The sequence below is a fragment of the Triturus cristatus genome, chromosome 3_1, assembly GCF_964204655.1.
Source record: "Triturus cristatus chromosome 3_1, aTriCri1.1, whole genome shotgun sequence".
NCBI classification, from domain to species: Eukaryota; Metazoa; Chordata; class Amphibia; order Caudata; family Salamandridae; genus Triturus; species Triturus cristatus.
The window spans coordinates 392,013,659-392,040,097 of NC_140583.1; the positions used below are offsets into that span (position 1 = coordinate 392,013,659).

At 46.5% G+C, this 26,439-nt stretch overlaps 1 protein-coding gene across 2 annotated transcripts in view; it reads left to right on the top strand.

The window, feature by feature from the left end:
- Positions 1-26,439, top strand: part of MYO5C (myosin VC) — a 1,024,918-nt gene that overhangs the window by 208,110 nt on the left and 790,369 nt on the right. For both annotated transcript variants that reach the window (XM_085644174.1, XM_085644175.1), the window contains exons 7-8: positions 6,804-6,885; positions 6,967-7,074. In XM_085644174.1, coding sequence (XP_085500300.1) covers positions 6,804-6,885; positions 6,967-7,074 — 190 coding nt within the window. The remainder of the gene's footprint in view (positions 1-6,803; positions 6,886-6,966; positions 7,075-26,439) is intronic.

Below are 26,439 nucleotides of genomic sequence, written 5' to 3' on the forward strand. Positions count from 1 at the left end.
TTGCATACTGACTCAATGCAGATTCCCCTAGGTGCTTAGCTCGTGGTCGTTGGATTGTGTCTAGCGCTTCTTGCGTGCGTGTCCTCACAATATGGAGTTTTTAGCATGAGATTAGCCTGTTACCTTAACACATTCATATGTACCCAATGTGAATGGAGTATGTGCCCCGCCCGTGTATCGTTTCCGCTTTACAGTGCAGGTTTAAATGGCTAGAGTCTACTGACCCTTTATGTGAAACTGTCAATCTGGGCATTCTCACAGGTCGGTTAGCAGGGGGTCCCAGATGGCTCTTGGGTGGGACACCCCTCGCAATAGTTCTTCATATGTTGTTAGCTGGTCTTTACAATATATGAGATCTGTCAGCCACTCTTTGAATTTCGGGGCCCGCCCTCGGCCCCATCTGCATGCCATCCTTTGCTTTGCAATAAGCAGATCCAGTGCGATGAATTTACTGTGTGCGACAACCAACTCCTCAGTGTAACCTAATAGTGCCGTAACTGGGGAGATGGGACTAGAAGAGCCGACCATTTTGGACAAAGAGGTCAGCACCTCTACCCAATATTTGTGTAGCATCTCACATTGTAACGCTAGGTGTAAGAAGCCCGTCCTTGACCCCACCCCACTCTTGTACCATTCTGTGTATCTGGACGTTCTAGTAGATACTGCATGTGCTGGCCCTGTTGCCTGTAGTAGGAAATCATGAATGGGAGGCTCCTGAGGGAAGTTGGGGGTGTTAGCTCTGACTTCATGTTCAATTCTGATGTAGAGAAAAATCTCCAATGGCATGGTGGCCTCCCTCACTTAGCAATGTTTCCTGATCCTTAAACACGCCCTCATGCTAAAGGTCACCCCAGGTGTGAATTCCTCTCCTTTGAAGAATGTTTCGACATAAGGCTTCATGAGTGACCAGCGTGAGGTAGTGCATGCCACCGTGGAGTGAGTTGCACCCTCCCCAGGGACACGCATCCCAAGGAAGGAGGTCGTAGGTAAGGAGGCCATGTAGCCTTGTTCAATGGCCAGATGGGGCTTGAATGGTGTCGGTTGAAACCAATATTTCGCATAGGGAGCCTGTGCACATAGAAAGTATTGCTCCATGTCCAGTGCTTCGAAGCCTCCTTGCGAGAAAGGCTGTGCGAGTGTAGCCCAACTCACTCCGGGTTGTCTGCCTCACCATGCCAGTTTGATAAGCTGAGTTTGAAGAGCATTGAAAAAAGGGCGACCAGGGTGATATGGTATGTTGAGTAATAGAGTAATTTAGGCAATATTACCATTTTCGTTAATGAGATCCTCCCTGCCAGTGATAATGGCAACGAGATCCAGCAAGTTATTGGGTTCTTAATCGAGGTGATGGCGGTGCCGTAGTTCGTCCATAGCGTCTCTTCCCTGTCTCTGGAGATCACTACTCCTAAATATTTTATTTCTGAATCGCATCAGTGGATAATCCAGGGACAATTCAGGGATGTTGGGGGTGAGAGGGAACACCTGGGATTTGCTTCAGTTAATGTTTATGCCTGATATTTCGCTAAATCGAATGAACTCTCTTAGTATGGATTTCATGCTGGTTTGTGGATTTCGAATGTAGATAGTAATATCATTGGCGTGTAATGACAATAATATATGCCGGGAAGTATAACCTATCATGTATTCTCAATAGTGTTGTCGGAGTTTAGCCGCGAGAGGTTCAATTGCCAATGCAAACTGCAGGGGTGAGAGGGTGCGTCCCTGCCTAGTGCCCTATGAGATGGGGAAGGAGCTGGAGTGCTGTCCATTGATCTGCACTGTGGTGCAGGGCTGGCTGTAGGTAATGCGATACAGGATAAGAAGGGCGATGGAAAATCCATTCTTTGCAAAACAGCGAATATATAATCCCACTCTAGTGAATGAAATGCTTTGTTGGCATCCAAAAAGACTGCCACTGCTGCCAGTTTAGGATCAATATCCTGCAATAGTGCAAATATAGTGCAAAAATTATGAGAAGTGGCTCTCCCAGGTATGAAGCCCGCCTGGTCAGGCAGAACTAGTCCTTCCATCAGCAAGCTCAGCCGATTGGCCAATACTTTAGCTTGTATTTTTGCATTGCAGTTAATTAAGGACAGGGGCCTGTAGGCCTCGCATGCGGTAGCATCTTTTCCCAGCTTGAAGAGCGAGATAATCGTCGCTTCATGCATAGTCAGTGGAAGATTGCCCATTTGTTTTTCTTCCTCCTAGACTTTTTTGAAGATGGGAACTAAAGTTCCAGCGTAACACTTGTAGAAGTCAGCCGGCAGCTCATCAGGGCCTGGGGCCTTGCCGGAGCATAATTGCATTATGGCCGTGTGGAGTTTCTCCTCCTCAATGTCCGCTGATAAAAACTCTCTTTGGGGATCACTGACCAGCCTAGGGCAATGTCTTTGAAGTAGGATGTCACGTCAATTTGACATATTCTGCGTGTGTCATAGAGGTTTTCATAGTATTCTGTGAAAGTACTAAGGATGGCTTTAAAATCTGTTTGTAAGGTGCCTGCTGTATTCACCTCCCCGAAAATATCATTGGAGAATCTGGTAATTCGCACCACCTCAGCCAGCGCTTTCCCTAGTCGCTCCCCTTCCCCAAACCCTCGGGCTCGATGTTACTTGGAGCGGAAGAGAGATTCTCGTTCCGCCATGGCTATATATTCTGCTGTTTTCTCAAGGAGTTGCGCCTGCTTCTGAGCATTTGGGCCATCTGTGATGTGAGTCTCTGTTTCCTTGATGACATTTTTCAGTCTCTGTAGTGATCCCCTAATGTCCTGCAGTATCTCCCCCCCTTTTGCGATACACATTTCCTGTATGGTAACTTTGAAAGCCTCCCTGACACAAGCTAAGGTTGGGACTGTATCTAAGTTTCTGGGGAAAAAGTTACGTTTTTCCTGCCCTATCTCTTCGTGGAAGCTATCATCTAACAAGGCAGTGGCTGGAGCCTCCATGATTGGTACTAGGCAGTGATTCCCAGAGGGCACAGTTTCATCAACACCAGGGAGTGATCAGAGTATGTCCATGTGAGATGCTTTGCTTCCCACAGCCAAGTTCCCAATCCCCGCGAGAGTATACAGTAATCAATGCAGGACCAACTCGAGTGTACACCAGAATAATAAGTGCCATCCCTTTGTGTGGGGTGCAGGGTCCTCTAGGCATCAAATAACTGATAATCCGTCATGATATCTGCCCAGTGCTTTCCCACTTTGGTACATAGGCCTGGGGTGCCATGTGAGCGATCCATGCTAGGATTCAATGTGACATTAAAATCAACCCCCTTCCCATATTAAATGTGTGGATCCAATGTCCAGTGTGAGACCCAAAACTTTGTCAAAGAAGGTAGCGTCAACTACATTGGGGGCATAGCAGTTTATTAGCGTGACAGAGTGCTCAGCTATTCATCCCCATATTACACAATAGCATCCCTGTGGTTCTTGGTAGGATCCAGTTGGCCGGTATTGGACATTAGATTTAATCAAAATGGCAGTTCCCCTGGCATATGCGGAGTATGAAACAAAACATCTGTGGGCTGCCCATTTCCCAGCAAAGCTGGGCAATGTCTTGGGATCAAGGTGTATTTCTTGCAACATTGCTATTTGGATATTATGTCTATCTAGGTAGTCAAGTATATGTCTAAGTTTGCGAGGGTCAATCAGACCGCGCACATTCCACGTCTGAAGATTGTAGGTCGGGCTGGCGTTGGGCTTAAGTGCGCCCATGTGTCTACTTATTTGGTGAAGTCCGTGTAGTGTTTGTGTGTTTCTTAAATAATTTAATCTGGTATTTTTGGACAATCATGCATTTACATATCTGTGAACAACTATGTGTTGTGTTACTGTAACCAAGAACAACCTCTGCCCACCCACGCCCACGGCCCAAACCCATTCAAAGGGCAGTTTAGCTTGCATACCCTCAGTCCTGCCCATTGTCACAGCTGAGTCGTGTTATCAGGAGGGGAGCTAGCAGCTGCACTCCATCAGGATGGAGGCCCTGTGGGTGAAAGGTGAGGCGGATAGGGAACCGGCAATGTGCTGTGCTGGAGGGGCCCGCTGCAACAGTAGGTGTGATCCCAGGGGCACTTTCACGTCCACCCCAGCTTTGGTGCCTGTGCACGAACTTCAATTGCTTTCCTCGCGGCAGGGCTGTCAACGAGAGAGTCTGCATGTCCCTGAAGCAGCCGGGCCTTGCGGCTAGGAGCCGGGGCCCACAGCGCGTCTGCCGCATAGCTGATGATCGGTCCCTGTTCAGCAGGACAGCAGTGGCGTGTTTTTTGTGAGTCCTGGCCGGGGGGGCACACAATTATGTTGTGGGAGATGTGTGGTTTGCAGCCACCACTGTCTATGTGGCTCCCATCGCCGCTGCCCGATTTCCATGTGTCTGCCCCTGGGAGCACGGCTCCACTCAATGCAGTAGGCGGAAAGGACATCTGCGTCAGGAAGGTGTCCACAACAGTGCGGCACCCCGCAGACAATGCGGTTTGGCGTCGCAATTCCCCTCGGACAACCCAAGGAGCTGGCAGGAGATCTGCGATCACTACGCTTCCTCACTCGGCTGGGGCAGGTCAGTGCAAGGCTGCATTCACCGGTGCCGAGGAGTGGTAGGCCTCACCTCCCAAACGGGTCAGCCGTAACTTCAGCCTGTCCCAGCAATCCGTGGCTCGGTGGTGTGAGGATGGGACGGGTCTGCCCCAGCAGACGTCAGTTGCATGACGCTCTCAGCGGCCTTCTCCTTTGGCACACCGTCCTCGCATCTCTGAAGTTTGCTCTGCGGGCAGCCGCCATCTTCCAGAGCGCCTCATTGCTTGGTAGGCTCACATGCTAAGTCTTCGCCAGTTTCAACCCATCAACAGCGTTTGGCCCGGTTGTTCAGACTCACTGCATATTGGGCTTAACAATAATTTAGTTTTTGGCAGCTAGTGCTGCCGCCGATACAGGATGATGCCGGATAGTGATACCGGGCTGCAGGAGCTCTCTAGCGCCCCCCGGGGCAGTGTCAATGCTTACACCACTACTGCTTCAACTGAGTCACATTTCAGGATGCTTCTGTGGTAACGAATATTCGGAGTGGGATTTATATGAGGACAGTATTGATGGATTCCTTTTTCAGAATTATGTTTTCTCCATGGGTTTAATTTTTTTTTTAGAGGAGAGGTGAATTCTAGATTTAGAGGATGGCAACTGCATCTCCACTATCAATTGGGAGAGTCCCACATGGAGAGGGTAGAGAATGCTGCTACCACTTGGCCTGCCATTAAAGTACTGGCTGTGCTCTAGTCTGCTTTGCCCCTCTGTTCTTCTGGCTGGACTTCCTGTTTTCAGCCGCTGTCCGCCAGTGACTTGTAATACCATTGTCTTCCTACCGACATACATGCTCCCCCAAATACTAGGGCCATGTTGTAGTGTGGCCTACTACCAATTACTATTAGGGTTGCTTAAATCCAGTAATGTCATAGCAGAACCATTGTAGAAGCAAGAATTATAATACCCTGTTAGAACTGTGTTCTTGCTGTTGGTCTAATAACACATAGAGCTTGAATGTCTTTTGCTATTCCGACATGCTTAAGTAATACTTGCTAAGGTATTTGCACACTCGTAGAACAGCACTTTTTTCAAATTTTCATAGGGTTCTGGATAAATAAGAATATGCACATTGATGGGTAGTGTACTGCAAAACTCTGCATTTGATACAGTGTTGGCCTGTCCTTAAGGGTGGAGGGGCCCTGCATCCCTACCATTTTGCAAGCATGAAGAGTGTCTGTCAGGCTGAGCAAATGACAGCCTGACAGCCTGACAGACATTGTTCATGTACAGGTCAGGCAGCCGTGTGCTTTACATGCTCTAAAAACACAGACGCCTGGCTACCTGAGTTGAACTTTGTGGGGTTCAAGATTTCAGAGCCATGTAGGCGTGAACCTCTCAGCACTGCAAAGTGCTTGAAGGGCCTCCCCAGCATTACAAGGGGGCGCATCACGGATAGAGGATGCTTCCGTTTTAAGCCCTGCAGCGCCCTGGGCTGACTGTCTATAAGTGACACTTGTCGCAGAGTGGGGTTCTGTCAGCAGTCTCACTGACCCCATCCCATTCTGTGACAAGTAGGGGACTGCCATCTCCTCTTATTGACTGACCCATAACAAGTTGAGCCAGTGAGAGGAGGCAACAGTCCTAATCCCCCAAGAACCAGTGAGGCTTCCCTTCCTTCACCCAAGATCATCGCTGTGGTAAGTAATTTCTTTTTTAAAGTTTATTGCCTTTATGAATATACATGTATCTGTGCGTGCGTGCTGTGAATGTGTGTGTGCATGTGTATGGGCTTGTGAATGGTGGGGGTAAGTGTGCACATGTGTGAGTGCATGGGAGTGAGTATGTTTGTGCCTGGCCCACCCCCGTCAAATTAGCTGCAGCAACTGACGTCTTATTAAGAAGACTGTATGGCTTTTATGCTTAATTGCAATCAGTGTTTGACCTCTTTGTCAAGTACAGTGGAAGCTGTTCAGTAAAAGAAATAACTCCTGAATAGCACACCTTTGTGGTTGCTGTGTGTTTGCAAAAGTTTTTCAAGAACATTCTATGGCTCTTTGTCATTCACAAGTAGTTTTCTGTCAAGTGCAACTCAAACACTATTATGCAAATTGAGTTTGTTGCTTTCCACCGTAAATCTTTATTTAAGCTATTATTTTAGATGATGTGCCTTACTTACAAATCAGTATCATGATTCTTTGTTTGATTAATTTATGCATTTGTATTTTGTTAATACTAACATGTTTAACATTACACTTTTAACGTTTACTTGTATTTTGTTACATTTCTTTAGTCAGAAAATGAGAGGAACTACCATATATTCTACCAGCTTTGTGCATGTGCATCCCTGCAAGAATTTAAGAATCTACACCTGGGTACGTCTGGTTCTTTAGATAAAATGGCTGATCATCTACTTGTATGATATGTGTTTACTAAAATATTTTTTTCATCTTTAGCGAGTGCCAATGAATTTAATTATACCAAACTGGGTGGAAATACAACTATCGAAGGGGTTGACGATAAAGCTGATATGAAAGAAACTCAAAAGACATTCAGATTGCTGGGTGAGTGGCACAACCATTTACTTTTGGTAGAAAAATATGTCATGCTTATTTCTTAAACTCATAGCGCCCATGTCTGTTAAATTCGTTTTACCCCATTTAATATGGAATGCGTTTGAGCTAGGACCTAGGTGCATTCAAGATAATACATTGTTCATCTACATATTTAAATTAAGCATTTTTACCAAAGCAGTGGCGTAGCAAAGGGGGAGGCACACGTTCAGCAGACCCCCCTCTCTTACCTGCGGCCATTGGGGGCAGCAGACGCAGGGACTGTCATCACGCCCCTTTCCACTGCTCTCACCTGCAGTCGTCGGGGGCGTCAAACGCCCTGACCGCCACGGGCGGCAAAAGGTCTAGCTACATCACTGACCACAGTGCTACATATAGAGGTATAAATGGTTCTGTTCATTTCAAAAAGGTTAAAGGAAATAAAGTACAGTCTAAAAGGTATCATTTCTGATAAATAGGGAAGTGATGAGGAAAGACAAGTAAAAAAAGATGTGCTTTGAAGTGTGTGTGATAAAGAGACAGGGCTCAAGTCACAACACTTTTTAGTTTTGACTACTGACTGCTTTAGATGTTTGGAACACCTCACGTAATCAATTCTTAAAAAAAGGTGCAGAAATAGGAGCTAGAGAGAGAGAGCGGGAGCCCATATTGTTGCCTTATTATGGAAGTCCGCCAGCCATTTTCAAACCCCATTACAAGAAGCCAAACCCATTTGCTTTGCCAGTACATGCTCTGTGTGCGGTTATTAGCTGTTTAGATCTCAATCTCTATGTGTATGATGCACGTACTTACGGGATGCATTATGAATGGGGTCCAAATTAAAGAAATAGATGAATGGCTGCTGTTAAACGTGATCCTCAGTTTGGGTGTGTTCATAGCTGGCAAAAGACAGCAAGTCTTTCTGATAATCTGGCATGTAAAGCACAGATATATAATGTTAAAATGAATTGGAATTCTCAAATTGAAATATGCTGTTGACTTTAAAGCCTGTGCAGACTGAAAGCGATGAGTTCCAGCCAAAGGAGGGTTCTAAAAATCTAAAGGATCTCAAAAATCAGGAATTTCTATAATGGAAACAAGAACTAGGCAAGGAAAAAATAAGTAGGAAGTTATCGGCATTTCAGAAGCTCGGTCAAAAGTCTTCTTGGGTCATGCATGTGAGTTTTAGCCTAAGCCACACTCAGCAAAGAATCGAGGAAAGCATGGAGGTCTAAACCTCTCAAAATTCAAGGAAAAGTGCTCTAAGCATTCAGGGGAATGCCTCTGAAGGGATCTGTAAGGCATCTGCAAGAATCTCAAGGGCATCTGAATCTACAAGGGTGTGAACACTAAGTTATAACAGACAATAGTCTTCTTGGGCAACACCCCTTTGCACGTATCATCAGGGGTCCTTTGTCTTTCTACATTTCTCACGTTGTAGACTGAAACAATTTCCAAATATCCCACACCAAACATGGGAACGTATAGTCTTCGCACGCACAAGCCAGGTTGAAACATTGCTGAACATGCCTTTCAATTAATACTCTGGCCCTCCAGGTTCTTTCATCAAGGTCTTCTTCTCAGGCACTTTATCTCTAGTACAGAAATGTATCTGTTCTACAACTAACAATGTGTTTGAATACCTGCAGGAAATATCATGTTAGCAGAAAATAAAAATCTACATTTATGCAGCTTAAAAAATTATAGGTCTAAATTATCAACTGAAAGCATCAGCAAGAGTGCACATTTAATATGCGTGTGCATATTTAAACACCAACAAATATAAATGATCAGTGCATTAGGTTCATGTTACATAAAGCATACAGTAAATTCTTTGAATAATCATGTGTATGTATGGCTAAGAACTATATTTAAATGAAGTATATGAAATATTGCTGCACACATTATACAAACTCTTTATCGCTTCTAGTGTAATCACATTCTAAATATGTGAGGATGGTCCTTATTCAGTTATATAAACAGTAAACGTTATTCAATGTATTAAAACACACCTTATACAAGTCGAATTTAATCTTTATAGTAAGTACATATCTACTAAGTAAGGATGTTTTTTTTTCTTCAAATATATTTTAATTGAACTTTTTCCAAAGAACATCATACGTCAATGCTATCATTTCACCTCTCGCAGGGGGTGGTGCAGGATTCAATAAGGCTCTGAGTAGCTAGAGTTACATAATGCTCAATATAAGCCCAATTCCGGTCTCAATGGTTTGCTTAAATGAAGGTTACAGTTTCTTACAGTAGGGGAGCTTGGGGTAGATCTTTAGAATCAGTGATAGCAGGCAGGTCAGCATGCATCCCATCTTTCTTTTGCTATGGCAAGCGTCCTAGGTCCTTCAATCGGAGGAAGCCATTGGGAAGAAGGTACAAATACTTAGGAACAACCCCCAACCGGAAGGCCACAAAAACAGAAACAAAGAAAACCCCTCCACCCTCCCCTACAATGGTGGCGGCAGCATCCATACAGTTTATTTGACTGGTGGCATGAGAGGCAGCTCAAAGTTGAAAGAGATGAAGGGCTCTAATGGTGGAAGGACAGACAGCTGATGGTAGACCACGTGAAAGGAAGGTGACTAGGGGGCCCCATTTGAATTCAAAGTTCTTAAAATCGTCTCTAAAGGCGTCTGACATTCATTCCAGACTAAGCAGCTTCCATAGTCGAGAATGCCAAAGGGAGATTGCTGGTGCCTCCTTCCTTTTCCAAGCAGCTGCCAGGGTAATCTTCTCTGCTCCTATACAGAGCCACATGATCGTCTGGGTTTCGAAATGGGCGTTCTACCACAGACCAGTGCCTCAATCTCTATCATCTAGTGGCCAAATACACTCTGGCTAGGGAAGGTACTGTGTATCTAGCATTTATGGATCTCTCAGCAGCTTTCGACTGTGTTAACAGAAGAAAGCTGTGGGAGATGCTGGCAGAGATGGGCATCGAACTAGGACTGATACGAGTTTTACAGATGCTTCACCTCGATACAACGGCACGGGTGAGATTCACCGATGACGGTGACCTCACAGAAGACTTCCAATGCCGGGGAGGGGTCGGCAAGGCTGTATCCTAGCGCCCTTTCTGTTCACGCTTTATATAAATGGGCTAGACAAGGCGTTGGGAGTACTGGAGGCAGACTGTCCCTGCATAGGGAGGAGAAGTATACCAGTCCTCCTATATGCAGATGATTCAGTCCTTTTGGCCCGTACAGGAAGGAGTTTACAGACACTTATTAATGGTTTTGTTAGATTCATGGCGGATTTAGACTTAGTGCCCAACCTTTCAAAATCATATGTCATGGAAGTGGGTAAAAAGCCAGCCAAGAATTGTAGTTTCTCAATAGGAACCCATATACTTGAAAAAGTACAATTTTTCAATTATCTGGGGATCGCTTTTTTACCAAGATCTTAACTTTAAGCCCCTAGTAAGTCATAAATGTAGCCAACATCCCAGCGCTGCGGGGTCTATTATGAACTACGCGACAAGATTGGGTCGCTGGTCCCCGCATGAAATCGCTCAATTATATAGTTCGGTATGTTGTGCAAAGATCCTGTATGGGAGCGAGGTCTGGGGTTTTACAGACGTGGGGAACATCCAACGTGAAGAAGACAAATTTCTAAAAAGGCTTTTGCAAGTGTCAATGTGCATTTCTTCGTTTATTGCACATGAGGAGCTAGGTATAGATTATCTCACTGATAAGGCTGGCCTTAAACTAATTTCTTGTTGGATAAAAATCTGGACAAACCCAGAGGCAAGCCTAAGCAGATTGATTTTAGAGGATTGTATGAAAGGGGACAAGTGGCCCCGAATTCCATGGCTCAAATATGTAAGGGATGTACTGACCAGTCTGGGTCATGAAAACTCTTTTTTATGAACCATGCACGTTGGCCAGCAGAGACAAGGGTGTTATAAGGACAGATTGCATGCAGCATCTAGTTAGGGCTAGAGAGGCTAGAGAAGGGCTGAAAAGCACAGTAAGGTCATACCAGCTCATTAAAGTTAACCCGGGCATGGAATTCTATCTTGCCAATATGTATAACAGACAGGACAGATTTCTAATGTCCAGATTTAGACTGGATTTTCTGCACCATATCCTGTCCGTCCCAGCGGGTTTTGTACATGACATCAGCTTAAAAGGGTGTTGCGGCTGCGATCTTAGATCTCCGCAAGACACCCGCCACTTTGTCCTAATTTGTCCCTTTTATGCTTACCCACGATCGCTGTTTTTAAAAACAATCCTAAAACGCTCCAATATAAGACAGGCTAAAGTGGCTCTTTTATTTCTCAAACTCGCCTCTGAACCTTTCACTCTATTTAGTATAGTACATTTTTTGCGTCTGGCTGTTAAATTAAGAAAGACCAGGGGAGAGGATTAATCAGGCTGCCCTCATTATAGGGAGTAGAAATGAAAGAATTAAATCTAGATTGGCGCCTCATGATCCTTCTCTCCAGGGAGGGTGGAAATTTTTATATGACCAAATGAACAGAGTATCATTGTCTCGGTTTTTAATGTTTATATCGACAGATTTTTTTTTTTTTTTTTTTAAACCTTTATTGACATTTTAATCAGTTACACATACGGGCCTACAACCCCCGGGGCCGGCCGCTAAGCAGTCAGAATAACAGAGCAGGGCTATCACAGGCAGTACCTCGGGGAGCAAAATCTCGTCGCTAGCATACTCTCAGTCTCTGAACAGCCCAAGTAGGAGACCAGGATAATAAAGGTTTACATTTTATAATAGAAAGGGATGGAAGGATCAGGTGCCAAGCAGTTTCCCAGCAGCGAAAAATGGCAGGCAGAGCGATGAACGTCAACAATATCCAGCAGTCTATCTTAGCAATGGCGCTTGAAACAGGAAGTTCAGGATGTGAAGAAAGGACACGGCCATTTGCGCCTGCAACCCCCTGCCCCAAGACCCAGGAAACTCCACGGAAATTATGGCACTCCGAAAACAGCAGTGATTAACAACAAGGGAGTTCTATCATGCTGATCCCAGAAAAGGACAGGAAAGAATAAGAGAAGAAAAAGAGGCCATAGAAAAAGGAGGTGAAAGACTAAAGAATCCCCCCCCAGCCCCCCACCCTGCACCTCTGCAGATGAGTACGGCCCCTCCCCCCAGCAGTGTGCCTGTCGCCCCGGAACCAGACCCGAAATATAGAAGAAACAGAGAAAAGGAGTGGGAAAAGAGCCCCCACCAGACGGGGGGGGGGGGGTAGAGAGAGTATTAATAAACTGGAGGAGGGCCTACAGAACACGCCCCCGGCTTCTCCCTCCCGCACCATACGTTGTCCCATAAAGTAACCAATAAAGAACACCAAATCGACCCCGTCAAGAAAGGAGAAAGGAGCATTACATACTTAGTACAATAACAGTTATACCGTGTGAACACACAACTCCCGAGCCCGCCCGCCTAGTAGGTGACCACCTCTGAAGGGTCAGCCTCATCCTTGGCCACTCTTTGAAAACCCACCCATGCATACCCCTCGTCCCAGCGCCATGTCCAATGTCACCAGGGAGAGAAGTGTCCAATAAAACTCAGGAAGCGACACACACCGGTAGGGTAGAGGGCTCTGAAGATCGATACAGTCAGTTCTATGGAGGATCGTCTTTCCCAATGCCGAGCCAGGATTTACACTGCACACCAGGCCCAGGAAGGCGGAATCAGCCAGAGCGGGCGACCGTAGCCTGGAGGTTGCCCGGGTCGTCGGAGGCCGCGCACGGGTCAAGGCCACCACCCCCCACTCAAGCCCGAGACCTCCGGAGCCGACCAGATCCACCGCCAGCTGATCGCACGTTAACATACTGTCCGGAGAGTTCAGGCGTGCACTATTCACCGGGGCGGCCACGACACTGTCCCCCCGTGCGCGGCGTAAGAAGTCCCAGCGTACCTGGGGATAGGCAGGCGGCAACTGTTCCGACGCTAATGTCACTCCATCGAGCTTGCTCCCCAACACCCAGGCGCCGTGTATCAAGGTGGAGTGAAGGGCACCGAGAGCCTCGAGAAGGTCACCGTACCCCAGTACAGCTCCCGGCGCTCGCTCCGCTACGTTCCTCAGAGTCGCACCCTCCCAATCCTGCTGAAACCCGGTGTACAGGATGGTGGACTCTGTCGTACCAAAATGGCCGCAGGGTAGGTCCATCCCAGATCGGGACCGGGACTCAGACACAAGCGCCTCGGGTTCCATGGCACTGGTAGCAGATTCCAAGGGCAAGCAAACAATGTGTCCGGTGTGTGGTCACGGGCCACAGTCGCCCCCACCACGGACCAGCGCCCGCGAAAATCCGGGAGTGGCCCGCAAAAATCGGGGCAAGGTACGGGCGGCGTCCGGGCAGCTAACCGGCGAAGGATGAAGCAATCACCGGAGAGTCTTGGAGTTGCCACCTCGGGCACGCACGCGTTCAGCTACGCTTTAGACACTTACTCCCTGGCGACTCGTGCGACGGGGGTTGTAAGGCTATGCCCCAAACTGCGTCAGGTTTTAGTGTTGTTATAGGCCACGGTAGGAATGGGGCAAACTCAGGTACTTGTGCGGTTCTTCCCGGGCACAATCAGACACCAACAAGCCAAAAGGGGTCCAGCACAAGCTCCACACCCCCCGCCGAGCTCCCTTCCAAATGAGTGGGCCTCCTATTCAGTTAGTCAGCGCAGGCAGCACAACAGTCTCTGCTAACTATATGGGACCGAGCGTTTCAGGCTGCACTGAGCCGCACCAATCTGCAGAGTCTCCCCGCTCCGTTGGCTCAGGATCACAAAGGCCGGGGCAGGGGGGAGCGGACACCGCCAGCAGGTCAATGGCCCTCGAGCCGGGCTCGCAGGCAGGCCCCCGCGGTCAAAGCGGCCGCGACAGTAGAGCACGGCGGTGCGCCGGGCTATCGCGCCACCGCCGTGAAAAAGGAAGCCGGCCAAGGGCGTCTCGCCGGGGGGCCACAGTTGGTTGGGGGTGTAGATCGTATGCCCCGATGCAGGTCCAGGCAATCCTGAGGGCAGGCAGCGGTCCCGGCGAAGCGGGGACAACAGGAGTAACTCTTTGTTAGGGACGAGCTGCCGCCATCTTCCTCCTCGCGGCCGGCGCGCCCTGCCTCACCTTGGTCAAATCGTTTCAGTGCCGCTCCGGAGCCCAGTCTCGGCTCCCCAATCTTCAGCGCTGCTGCTGCCGTGTGTCCGCTTAGTTGCCGCCCAGGCCGCTTGGGGCAAGGATCCCTCTGCTGGCTCCACAAGTCGCGGCGCCACCGCCGGGTGTCAAACGGCCCGGCTGGGCTCGCCACTGTGCGTCCCGGCTTCAGGCCCTGGCGAAGGATGAGGCTTCCGGGGACGATTTCTCCGCGGTTGGGCGAGCTACAAACACCGGAACCGGCGGGATGGGGTCCGTTGGTATTCCGGTCACTTAATCTGTCGAGGGATGAAGCGGATCAGTGAACAGGATAGTAGCGGGCTAGGATGGACGGCGGAGCTCCCTCACAGCACGGCCATCTTCAGCCCATGCTTGGCCACGCCTCCCTCGACAGATTTTTTTAACATGATTGTTTTAACGTGAATTATGCATAGATGTTTGAAATATTGTGTATTAGATGAAGGCCCGATTATATTATATGTATCTTTTATGGGTATTTTTAATATCCGAATAAAGATTATTTGAAATTTGAAATTTAATCTTTATAGTAAGTACATATCTACTAAGTAAGGATGTTTTTTTTTTTTCAAATATATTTTAATTGAACTTTTTCCAAAGAACATCATACGTCAATGCTATCATTTCACCTCTCGCAGGGGGTGGTGCAGGATTCAATAAGGCTCTGAGTAGCTAGAGTTACATAATGCTCAATATAAGCCCAACCCCGGTCTCAATGGTTTGCTTAAATGAAGGTTACAGTTTCTTACAGTAGCGGAGCTTGGGGTAGATCTTTAGAATCAGTGATAGCGGGCAGGTCAGCATGCATCCCATCTTTCTTTTGCGATGGCAAGTGTCCTAGGTCCTCCAATCGGAGGAAGCCATTGGGAAGAAGGTACAAATACTTAGGAACAACCCCCAAACGGAAGGCCACAAAAACAGAAACAAAGAAAACCCCTCCACCCTCCCCTACAATGGTGGCGGCAGCATCCATACAGTTTATTTGACTGGTGGTATGAGAGGCAGCTCAAAGTTGAAAGAGATGAAGGGCTCTAATGGTGGAAGGACAGACAGCTGATGGTAGACCACGTGAAAGGAAGGTGACCGGGGGCCCCATTTGAATTCAAAGTTCTTAAAATCGTCTCTAAAGACGTCTGACATTCATTCCAGACTAAGCAGCTTCCATAGTCGAGAATGCCAAAGGGAGATTGCTGGTGCCTCCTTCCTTTTCCAAGCAGCTGCCAGGGTAATCTTCGCTGCTCCTATACAGAGCCACATGATCGTCTTATCTGCTCGGGTCTGGTGCTCTAAGGAGGGGTCACGAAGCCCCAGAAGGACCCTCACCATGGTGGTCGGAATAGGGTATCCTAGCATATCTTTAATGTGTGCGAGTATTTTTTCCCAAAAGGGGCGAATATTCGGGCAATCCCACCATATGTGTAGTAAGTCTCCCAGCAGCCCACACCCTCTCCAGCATCTATCAGAAGTGGTGGGAAAGGTTTGCCTAAGCCTGGACGGGTGGAGATACCAGTCTATCATAGTCTTGAGGTGGGCTTCCCGCAGCTCAGAGGAGTGATTGAATCTTGCCTAAGCCTGGACGGGTGGAGATACCAGTCCATCATAGTCTTAAGGTGGGCTTCCCGTAGCTTAGAGAAGTGATTTAATCTTCTGATTTCTTTCCATAAGTGCCCCCATTTGTCATCAGAAATACCGCGTTGTAATATTCCTTCCCACATGGACATGTATCGTGGTCGCGGGGAGAGTGTGGTGGTGAGTAGGAGTTTATATATGAATGAAATCGTCCCCCTCATGGAAGTGGTCTTGGTGAGGAAGGATTCAAACTTTGTGAGAGGGTGGGTGGCTGCCTCACGCACTTGGGGTGTAAGGTCCCAATGCATTAACTGGGTATAGTGGTATCGCTCTGTGTTCCCTAGGCCATAATCTCGCTGACAGTTGTCAAAGGTGAGGGGGTCAAAATTGTGAAAAAGATAAGTCAAAGCAAGGCATCCTCCCTCCCTCCAAGCATCAAAAGGTCCCTCTTGCAGGCCCGGGGGGAATGCTGGGTTGAAATGGAGTGGTGTAAATTGTGAGGGGAAAGAGGTCCATCTATCATCCCCTGCGACCGTGTCCCAGATTTTCAGAGTGGTGCGAGTAGGAGTGGCAATATAGGTATTCTTGGGTCTATCTCTTTTAGGGCGCCAGACCAAGTCCCAGATAGTCCTCCCTGACACACTACGGTCCATATGTAGCCAATGCTTATCAGATTCCCGTTTTGACCACTCAATCAGCACTCTTAACTGTGCTGCTTTATAATATAATTGGATGTCTGGAAGTCCCACACCGCGTGAGTTCCGTTTGGATACGAGTAAGGATGGGAGGAAAATTAGCCGCGTAGAGCCCTTCTACCCTCGGTGTTAAGTGGACTCCCAGATATTGTATAGAGGAGGTAGTCCACGGAGAGGAATAAGAGATTGGAGCCTGCGGACATCGGTTTGCGGTAATGTGAGGTTGAGAATATACGATTTGCTGAAATTTATTTAAAAACCTGCTACCGCTTCAAAGCATTCGAGTTCTGACTGTAAAGGTGGGAGGGACGTGGCCGGGTCGGAAAGGGATAAAAGGACATCATAAGCGAAGAGGGAAATTTTATGGGGTTCCCCAGCGAAAGGAATCCCCTGAATTACAGGATTAACTCTAATCGCCATCGCAAGGGGCTCAATGCTAAGAGCGAAGAGTAGGGGCGAAAGGGAACACGCCTGTCTGGTGCCTCTAGAGTGGAAGAAGGAGGATGAGCGTACCCCATTGACCACCACCCTAGAGCGAGGTTGAAGGTAATTAGCTCGGATCATGGTTAAAAATTTGTGTGAAAATCGAAAAAACGCCGTGAGTGTGTGGAACAGGAATGCCCAGTCAACCCTGTCGAAAGCTTTCTCAGCATCCAGTCCCACCAAAACAGCGGGGATCTGACGTCTGTTGGCCTTCTCTATAAGGTAAATAATTCGACGGGTGTTATCATGGGTTTGACGGCCTTTAATAAACCCAGATTGGTCAGGATGTATGAGATCAGGCATAAGGTCATTCAATCGTTTGGCTATAATGGAGGAGTACAGTTTCACGTTGAGGTTGAGAAGCGCGATAAGTCGATATGAGGCACATTGCTGGGGGTCCTTCCCAGGTTTGGGTATTACGGAGATCATGGCCTCAGTCATGGAGGCATCAGTCTCACCCTCTTCAGCCATCTTATTAAAGAGCCGCGTGAGGTGGGGGCAGATGTCAGGAGCAAAAGTTTTATAAAAGAGGGCTGTATACCCATCCGGGCCTGGAGCTTTGTGGGGCTTAAGGGCTTTAATAGCAAGATTGACTTCATCGTGGGTGATAGGACCGGTGAGGAAGGAAGGAAGGAAGTCTTGCTGGGCATCTGAGTCTAAATCGTCCCTAGAGTAAAGGGTTTCATTAAAGGAACCGAAGATCTCGGCTTTGTCCTCATCCCTGTGCGTAACCTCCCCAGAAGGTCCCTGAATTCCGCCTATGTAATCTCTCTCCCGCTTATCTCTTAGCTGCCTAGCTAGGTGTTTACCAATCTTGTTGCCCTGGGTGTAGGATAAATGGTGGAGTTTAAGGAGTGTGAACTCTGCTCTATTGTTATAAATAGCTCGAAGTTTGCCGCAGAGCGCTGTCAAATTGCGAAGCATTTGCCGTGTGGGATTCAGTTTGTGAATGTTTTCGATAGAGGCCAGTTTCTGCTCCAAGTGCTCCCTTTCTCTAGCACGTTGCGCGTTTAACGAAGACCGCCTTAAATGCGTCCCAAGTGGTAAACTCCGACGTATCCTCTGGTCTATTAATATCAAATATTCCATAATGGTTTCTCTAAGCTTAGTACAGGATTCCTTATCCCGCGCTAGCGAGGCCGGGAAGTACCACTTGGGAGTGGTCGGAGTATTCCCACACCAGGACAGGCAGATGGAAAACAGGCTATGATCGGACACTGAACGAGGGAATATCTTGGCCTCTCGAAGGGCACCTAACAGGGATTGGCTAATAAAAATATAGTCCAGTCGGGAGTATGTGCGATGGAATAAAAAGTGTAATCTCGGGTGTGTGGATAAAGGGTACGCCAGGCGTCTAACAGGCCCAGGTCGTGGAAGCGCTGCTGAGTGTCAGTGGAAAAGGAGCCCACGTCTGAGCTATGTGAGTGTGTGCTGTCCAATTCTTTTTGCCAAGTCTGGTTGAAATCCCCCATGTGAACCATTGGCCCCTCCACAAAATCCAGCAGCCTCCCCAGTAGCGTGTGCAAGAAGAACGTCTGCCCAATGTTGGGAGCATATACCCACAAAGGTGCAAATCTTCCCTCTTAGACGGCCCTTGACCATTATCCACCGGCCATCTTTATCACTAAGAACCTCTAGGGGTTGGAATTGTATGGTAGAACGGAACATAAGCACCACTCCTCTATGTTTCGTAAAAGCCGAGGATCTATAAATTAATGGGTATTGTTTATTTCTAAGGCGTGTATCTTCGGCTCTGGCTAGGTGTGTCTCCTGTAGGGCCACCACATCAAGATGATGATCTATAATACACTTCCATACCTTTTGGCGTTTTTGAGGGAAATTAAGATCTTTAATGTTCCAGGTTCCAATGGCGATCGTCATAATATCAAAGGGAAAAACACAGACTCTCTGAAAGCTCCACTCGCCTAACCATGTTCCGTGTCCTCGCCATTCCCCAAAGGAACGTGTACTGCCATCTCACTGCAACTGCAGGTGCAAAAATGTCAAAAAGCCCGCCAGAGCTAAATGTTAAAAGGCCGCCACCATGTCCCACCCATTTCCCCACTCCCAAACCCCCAACAAAAGGAAAACAAACAGAAACAGAAATGTGATACCAAGAATCACTACCAGTTCCCCGCCGGGGGGTGTAAAGCCCCCACAGGGACTAGGGGGGACAACGGGTCCGAGGACCCCATCCACGTCCGCCCCGGCACTAAGCACAATGGAAAAATAGAAAACATCTGAGTGCGACTGAAGTCTAGCCAATAATACAGGGCCATTCCTGGAGAAGAAAGTACAGATAGGTCACTCGCAATGGAGAGTAAAACATGATGCAGGCCCCAGTAAGCATGAGAGGTCACCGTACGATTGTGATATCCGCATCCAACCTAAAATAGCTTTAGAATAAAGATAAAGGCACTGTTCTTACATATGGAAGGAAGGTAGTCCATGGCTTCTCCACTTCCCCATCCGGTGACAGGGCCCCGGGATCAGGGACCTAGGGAGATCCGAAGGCGGGAAACGTGGATAGTAGTTGAGGACCATCCACTGGCACTGAACGTCTCCAAGGATGTAGGCCCCAGTAGAAAAAATTTCGTGTCTCCATGAGACCCATTCCAGGCACAAAAGATAAACATCGCATTACCTCTGGTGTGGCCATTAGAAGATCATCAGTGACACCTGCGGGAGCCTGCAGACCTGGCAGAAGCCTCCGGTGGCCCATGGGAAGACTCTCCATTTCTATTTTGCGTGGGGTTAGGGTCATCGCCCGGGCGACCCAGAAGCTCCAGCCCCTCCTTTAAGTCAGTAATATGACGGCGTTTGTTTTTAAATTCAAAACTGAGTCAGAACGGGTAGGTCCATCTGTATCTAATGTGATCATCCCGCAGCTTAGCCGTGATGGGCCTAAACAGCTGTCTCTGCGCTAAAGTCGTCAGCGCCAAATCTTGATAGATGGAGCATTAGTGATCTTGAAATGAGATGGATCCCTTTGTCCTGGCTGCTTGCAACATTGCCTCCTTAACTGTGAAGGAGTGGAACTTCGCAAGGACGTCGCACGGCCTTTTCTTCTCATCAGCCTGCAGACTACCCACAAGGTGTACCCAATCCAGCTTGATTTTAAGGGTTTGGGGAGCCAGAATCTCTGCAAACAGCCCCTCTATGAAGGCCGCCAGTTCGGGCCCCTCCGCACCCTCTTCAAGATTTCGAATTCATATGTTCTCCCTCCGTGTTCTATTTTCAAGTTCCTCTGTCTTGAGTTGTGTCTGGTGCAGCTAGTCCCGGAGAGTGCGGACATCCTCACGCAGTTAAGTAGAGCGTTTCTCTTGCTCTTGATGCTGCGCCTCCAGATCCAATACCCTGGTGCCCACCGAGTCCACATCCTGCTAGAGGGAGGTCAAGCGCTCCGTTAGATCTGTCCGTAGTTGGTCCATAGAGGATTTGATGTCTTGGCTAAGATCATTGCGTAGTTCATTTTGAAAGTCTTTGAAAACGGTAAGTAAGTCCGCCTTCGTGAGTGCCATAGCTGTGGCTCCGGAGTCTCCTCGCAGCGTCGGGCGTTTGTCTGAAGGGACGAAGAAGTCCGACACTTTACTCGTCCTGCTTGTCGCCTTCTTCGGCGGCATATGAAGTTGACCAAGATGGCCCCTGTGAAACTAGCAAGAGCGGCGAAGCTGTATGAGGCCCAGGTTGCAGAGGGTCGAGCGAAGTGGATTAGACAGGGGAAGGTCCGCAGGGCAGCAAGGCGCGGCAGCATCAAGAGAGTGGTGATCCCATATCCATGGACTTGCTATGTGAGCTGCACCCTATCTAGCTGGCGCTAGTACCGTTATGTGGGAGTGCGACCGTCACTTGAGAGAGGATGCGAGGAATCGTGGTCTGCACTCTACCCAGCCAGGATGGAGTGAAGAGGGAGCCCTTCGGATGCAGTTGGCAGTCATCAACTTAGTGCTACTAGTCGCAGACTTCTTCAGCAGGTGCGGGGCACGTGAACAAGGATCCACCACCAGTGCACATTCTCCAGTACAGAGCAGGAGAGGCGCCACCGCAGGCGAACAAATCTGTGGCTATGTAGAGCAGTACTACGTGACCCCAGGACAGGCCAGTGGCGTTGTCAGCCCAGTTGCAGTATAAACAGAGGGGCGGCAAATCGTGGCAACAGGAGCAGCTTTTGCTGTGGGAAAGACGGTAAGCGCTGGGCCCAGACAGTCAAGTAGAGGCGCCATTTTAAGGTCAGGCAGTCACAAGAAGGCAGATTGCGGCGGGGGCCGCCACCGGTGCAATGCCGCTACCGAGGTTTTGTACAGCTTGTGGCAGCCGCTGTGTCCCTTGAATTGCGCCCTTTAGACGTACCTCCTATAGAGGTTTGCAACCATCGGCGCCCTCAGCAGCGCTCCGCCTGCCATGTTGTTCGCTTCCGCCTTCTTCCCCGCTTCGCAGATCTACGCCGCTCCCGCGGCACCAGCAACGATCAGAGCAGCCCCACAGGTGCCCCACACCTTCCGCTTCAGGTAGGGAGCATGAGCGTCGCCGAGGGTTTCCTTCAGTCGCCAGGAACAGGGCCGGAGCAGCGTGTGGACCGGGAGCCGAGACGGTCTACGTCCAATCGGCCATCTTGCCCGGCCACGCCTCCCGTAAGGATGGTTTTTAATTTCTCTTGTAATACTGTTGAACATAGAGTTTGAGTAAATTCACTGGTCCTACAGTAAATGCACTGCAGTTATAATGCAAAATGCAACACTTATTTTAATATTGTTAGACCACAAAAGAATCATGTATTAAATGCACTTTCATATCATGTGTCTGTTATAAAGTTAGGAACAACGCTAGACCAAAGCCTAAACATGCAGTCACACATTAACATGCTAGCTAAAAGTGCAAGATTTCACCTGAGCTACATTAAGAAATGAAAACCTTTCATCGAAACGACGGACCTCAAAATGGCTGTTCAAGCATTAGTAATCTCGAGAATTGAATACGGATGCACAGCACTTTCTGGGCTCCCCAAAATTGCAACAGCACCCCTTTAAGCCTGCCTCAACGCAGCAACAAGGCTCATAGCAGGGTCTAAAACATTCGACCACATTTCTCCTCACCTTAAAGCACTGAACTGGCTACCTTATGAAGCCAGACTTCAGCTCAAACTGGCGTGCATAACACACAAAGCTCTACACTTCAAGTCACCAAGATACCTAGCACAGAAACTGGTGATTTCTGGGGGAAACAGACAATCAAGGAGCGCCAGAGACCTAGTGCTGAAACCACCGATTTTCCGCAAAAAAAACAACTTACAACAGAGCGTTCTCAAGTGCCGCACCGAGAATATGGAATTCGCTACCCCCAAACATCAGAAGGCTACCCAACCACACAAGATTCAAGAAAGAAACCAAGATCTTCTTAATGAGTAAATTCCTACCGTAAACATTACAGAGCATCCACACATGGCTTGCCCGCATACTCTCGCTCAAGGACACAAGAGTTTTAGAGCTAATGCCGTTTGTCCATTACAGGGCTCTTGCTTCCCTTGGGGACATGGTCCTTCTAGTATTACAGCCTGCGAACGTACTATAACAGTTATCAAAAGAAATAGAGATGTCAACTTTGAACTGCACTGGAATATATTAAATGCTGTACAGAACTTTGTACCGGAAAAATTACCATGTCATGAACTGTGAAGTGCTCTGATACCCTACGGGGTCAATAATAAATAAATAAAATAAATAAATAAATAAAGTTGTGACATGTAAAGGATGGGCAAAGTTGTACTGCACCAGTGACATGCATGACATAGCGCAATTTTGTAGTTGTGTGCCTTGATGCTGATTGAGTGAGGAACATTTGGACACCACCCGCTGGAGGTAAATGGAAAGGAGAAGAAGAAATGTGGAACATGAAAATTATAGAGAGCAGTTGGGGTAATTGAGGAGGTACAGAAATGTAGTGAGGATAGATGAGTGAAAGACTCAGGCGAGGCCATGAATATGTATGAAACAATGAGGAACTGTGAGGTAGATATGAAATAGAAGTCAGAGAAAACTGAGTGTAGGAGAGATGTGAGAGAAAAACTACAGCATGTGTAGGAGATACTTTGATGCATTAAATAGAGAGAGAGGGGTAGTAGCTAAGAGTAAGGGTAGCAACATATTTGAAAAATGTTTTTGCATGTTGCTTTGCTGACACTGTGTGCATGATGTAGGTGAAGGATAGGTATAAGGATAGGTATAAGTCAGAAATATGAACCAGAACTGAAACCCATTTATAACCATAGAGGACGGATAAAGCTTGTCTCAAAAGCTTTTTATGTAGTCATCATGGTTTTCCACTTACAATTTAACAAGATTTCTGTCTTTTAAGGGTTTCCAAAAAAGTCTCAAGGATTAGTTGTTGAAAGCTATAAAAGTCCAATATTTGTCTGTGTTGTCCTGACAAAAAGTAGATTCACGTTTAGAAGGTGACTCAGGGTAATTACATGAATAAAGAGAGATAAATAAAAGATGTCTATACATTTTCTGAATATGAATAATTGAATTTAAAAAGTGAAGCAAAACAGTTACAATCAAATCAGGATACAAAGTTAGAACTCAGACGTTTGGCTAAGATGGGCTCTGTAGCAGCAGTTGCACAATTGATTCATTAGGGTTGTCAGTAATTTACCAATAGTGTTTTATGTGTAAAACCTACCAACTGGAAGATAGAACATAAGATGGTGAAGAGCCCTCAAGGGAGATAATTTCTGAATAGTGGGACGTATGGAAGGAGATAGGTGATAGAATATGGGAACTTTTGTGAAAGACTGGTATAGAAAGCCAGTTGGTCCAGAAGTATTGTCTGTTTTTTTTACCCACAGAGTACCAAACAACCACTATGTATGAATTTGCAATTGGATGCTCAGCTTAAGGCTATCATTGTCAGAGACCTCAGTTGTATAGAGTGCCATGGGTCTTTGACTGACCTAGTGATGCGTTGGGTAGGTCTTAACAGAAGGACGCTAAACTGAAAATAAACATAGAAATCCGATCAAAGCCACAAATTAGAGGGAATCCCCTGTAAAAAGTGAAAGATGAAAAACAACAATAAAGGTGCAGGACATGGAATATAATGGACCCGCTAATGACAAACCTGCAAAAGTGAACTAGGGTTTACCTGTCTTAAGTCAATTGTCTAGTTGGGGAAGATCACCAGTGACGAGAAGTACAATATGAAGCAACAATACACCTATTCAGGTCATCTAATTTTCAAGTGTGCTGAAAGCCATCAGCTAAAAAGTCCTGCAATGGAAGAATGAGCGCACACCTTGAAACCTGACCGCACAGATCAAAGGACTTGGAGGTTGACTTTGTTGATATTATGAGTAGCCATGCAGTGTTTCTATGTTAGGCTATGCTGGTAGTATCATCCTTTTCTCAGGTAGAAACCAGATCCATTTATGATATACTCTCTACTCTTTAAGGGTTTTAATGGATCAATCTGGAATTTTTCTAATGCAATGGTCAGTAACTGGAGTTATGTTTGATACTCTAACACATGATAAATGGAACATTATATGCATCACGACAACAAGTTGAAGATATGTCACATTTTACATACACTATGTTGATTATGTCTATGTAAGGTTTCTCAGTTGCTTGTCTGCGACTCAAACATATCATACATCTGTTGATGCTTCCAAAACATATTACATTATCATAGCATTGCACAGTTAAATATCTAATGATTAGATAAACATGAGTATTTCACAACAATATTTCCCATGTCCAATTGTAATATTCAAACACCCTTGTTTATTGTCATTACTGTTTTAAATCATCAGTTTGACTTGACAAAGTTTTATGAGTGGTTTTAATCTTGCCTTTAATCTTTACGGAGAATGCCAAAAGTGCAAGTGTCACATTTAATTTACAAAATATATGTGTAAGTGTACATGATCAATGACATGAATGCAAATATATCCCATGTAGGGGGGCATACTAGCAATTTGATAAGTACAGTCGGAGCCATATCCAGAGCTTGGGGTCAAAGTTTTCTTGTGGGTGCTCTCTTCACTCTTCTGGTACGAAGTGTGAAATGCAGTGTATTTATTTTATTGCAGACAGTATCGTGGGCAAGGTGCATTTTACAACACACTGGATTAGTAACATTAATCTCAGTCTAACAAGACTTAACAACTTTTTAAGTGGTTCTCCCTGAAGACAATTTAGCATATTGATTACCATGTTGCTTTGGTGTAGTACACATCAGTAGACCTCGTAGGGTGCAGAAGTTTATGATCTAGTATCTCGCACGCTGATCTCTATTTATTACTTGCAAACGGGGAGGACTTACAAATAACACATACTAGATATTTGCATGCCATCCGCCACATAATATTTGCAAAAAATGGGGCAAACGGTACTGGGCAAGCAAAGTCTTTAGTTATTGGTCTGTTAACACTGAATTTACCAGCAAACAATACCCCTGTTTTTGCAGGAAAGACATTAGCACATAAAACAGCACTTTTGCAGTCTGGGGAGGAAACGTCACTTGTCCAGCCTTTATGTCGCATGGAATGTTGAATCTGTATCTCATGCTTTTACCTGGTATCTTTAAGTTTCTGCTCCTGTCAAATATTCTTCGCTGTTAAATTCTTGGGCACTCCAGTAGTAAAATAAACCTACATTTGCAAAGATGATTGCTTCAAAAACATGCATTAAATAAATTAACTGGCCATGACATCTTATTAACCTGCCCTCACAACACAAAATCAATATCTAAACATGCAACAAAACCAATGTAAACTGGTATCAAAGGAACATTAAATAGCAATACCCTCTATGAACATATTTAAAGAATGACTGAGCTACACCAGAGGTCTGTGTGCGGCCCCATCATAACAGGTACAAATTCCAGCGAGTCCCTCAAGCTTTCGCCCTTCTTTGGTAATAAAACAGACACCACAGAGGTGGGTAACAACTATCTGTAATTCAGTGGAAGGTTGCCCTTCATGGTAAGCTTGTCTTTTACAAATACATGTTATGTAATGAGGTTAAAGAATCATGTAATAAGACTTTGTGAGAGAATTTTCAGTGCGTGCTACAGTTACCACAGAAATAATAGTAAATTAATGGAATCAATTAGTAGCAGGAATAAGGTGTGTAAATCAAAAGAAGAATTGCAAAAGGTTCTGACCAGCCAGCTGCAATCATAGTGTGAAGGAAAGTATGAGTTGCAATGAACTAAATTGAATAGTTTTGGGAAGTGGAAACAATAAGTAGGCATGGCAGTCCTAATCTCAACCTCCTTTGACTTCATAAATATAATAGTACCTTTTCTGAACAGGAAACAAGTAATGCAAAATAGTAAATACCTACATTATGCATTTTCCATTTCAAGAACTACCCTTCCTGCTGATGGAAACCCTCTCTTTTGCACTCTCTTACAGTATCAATAAAAACTTTGGCCATTTATTCTCTTTCAACACAATATTTCAGTAGGAAACTCCCACTATTTACCCCCCAC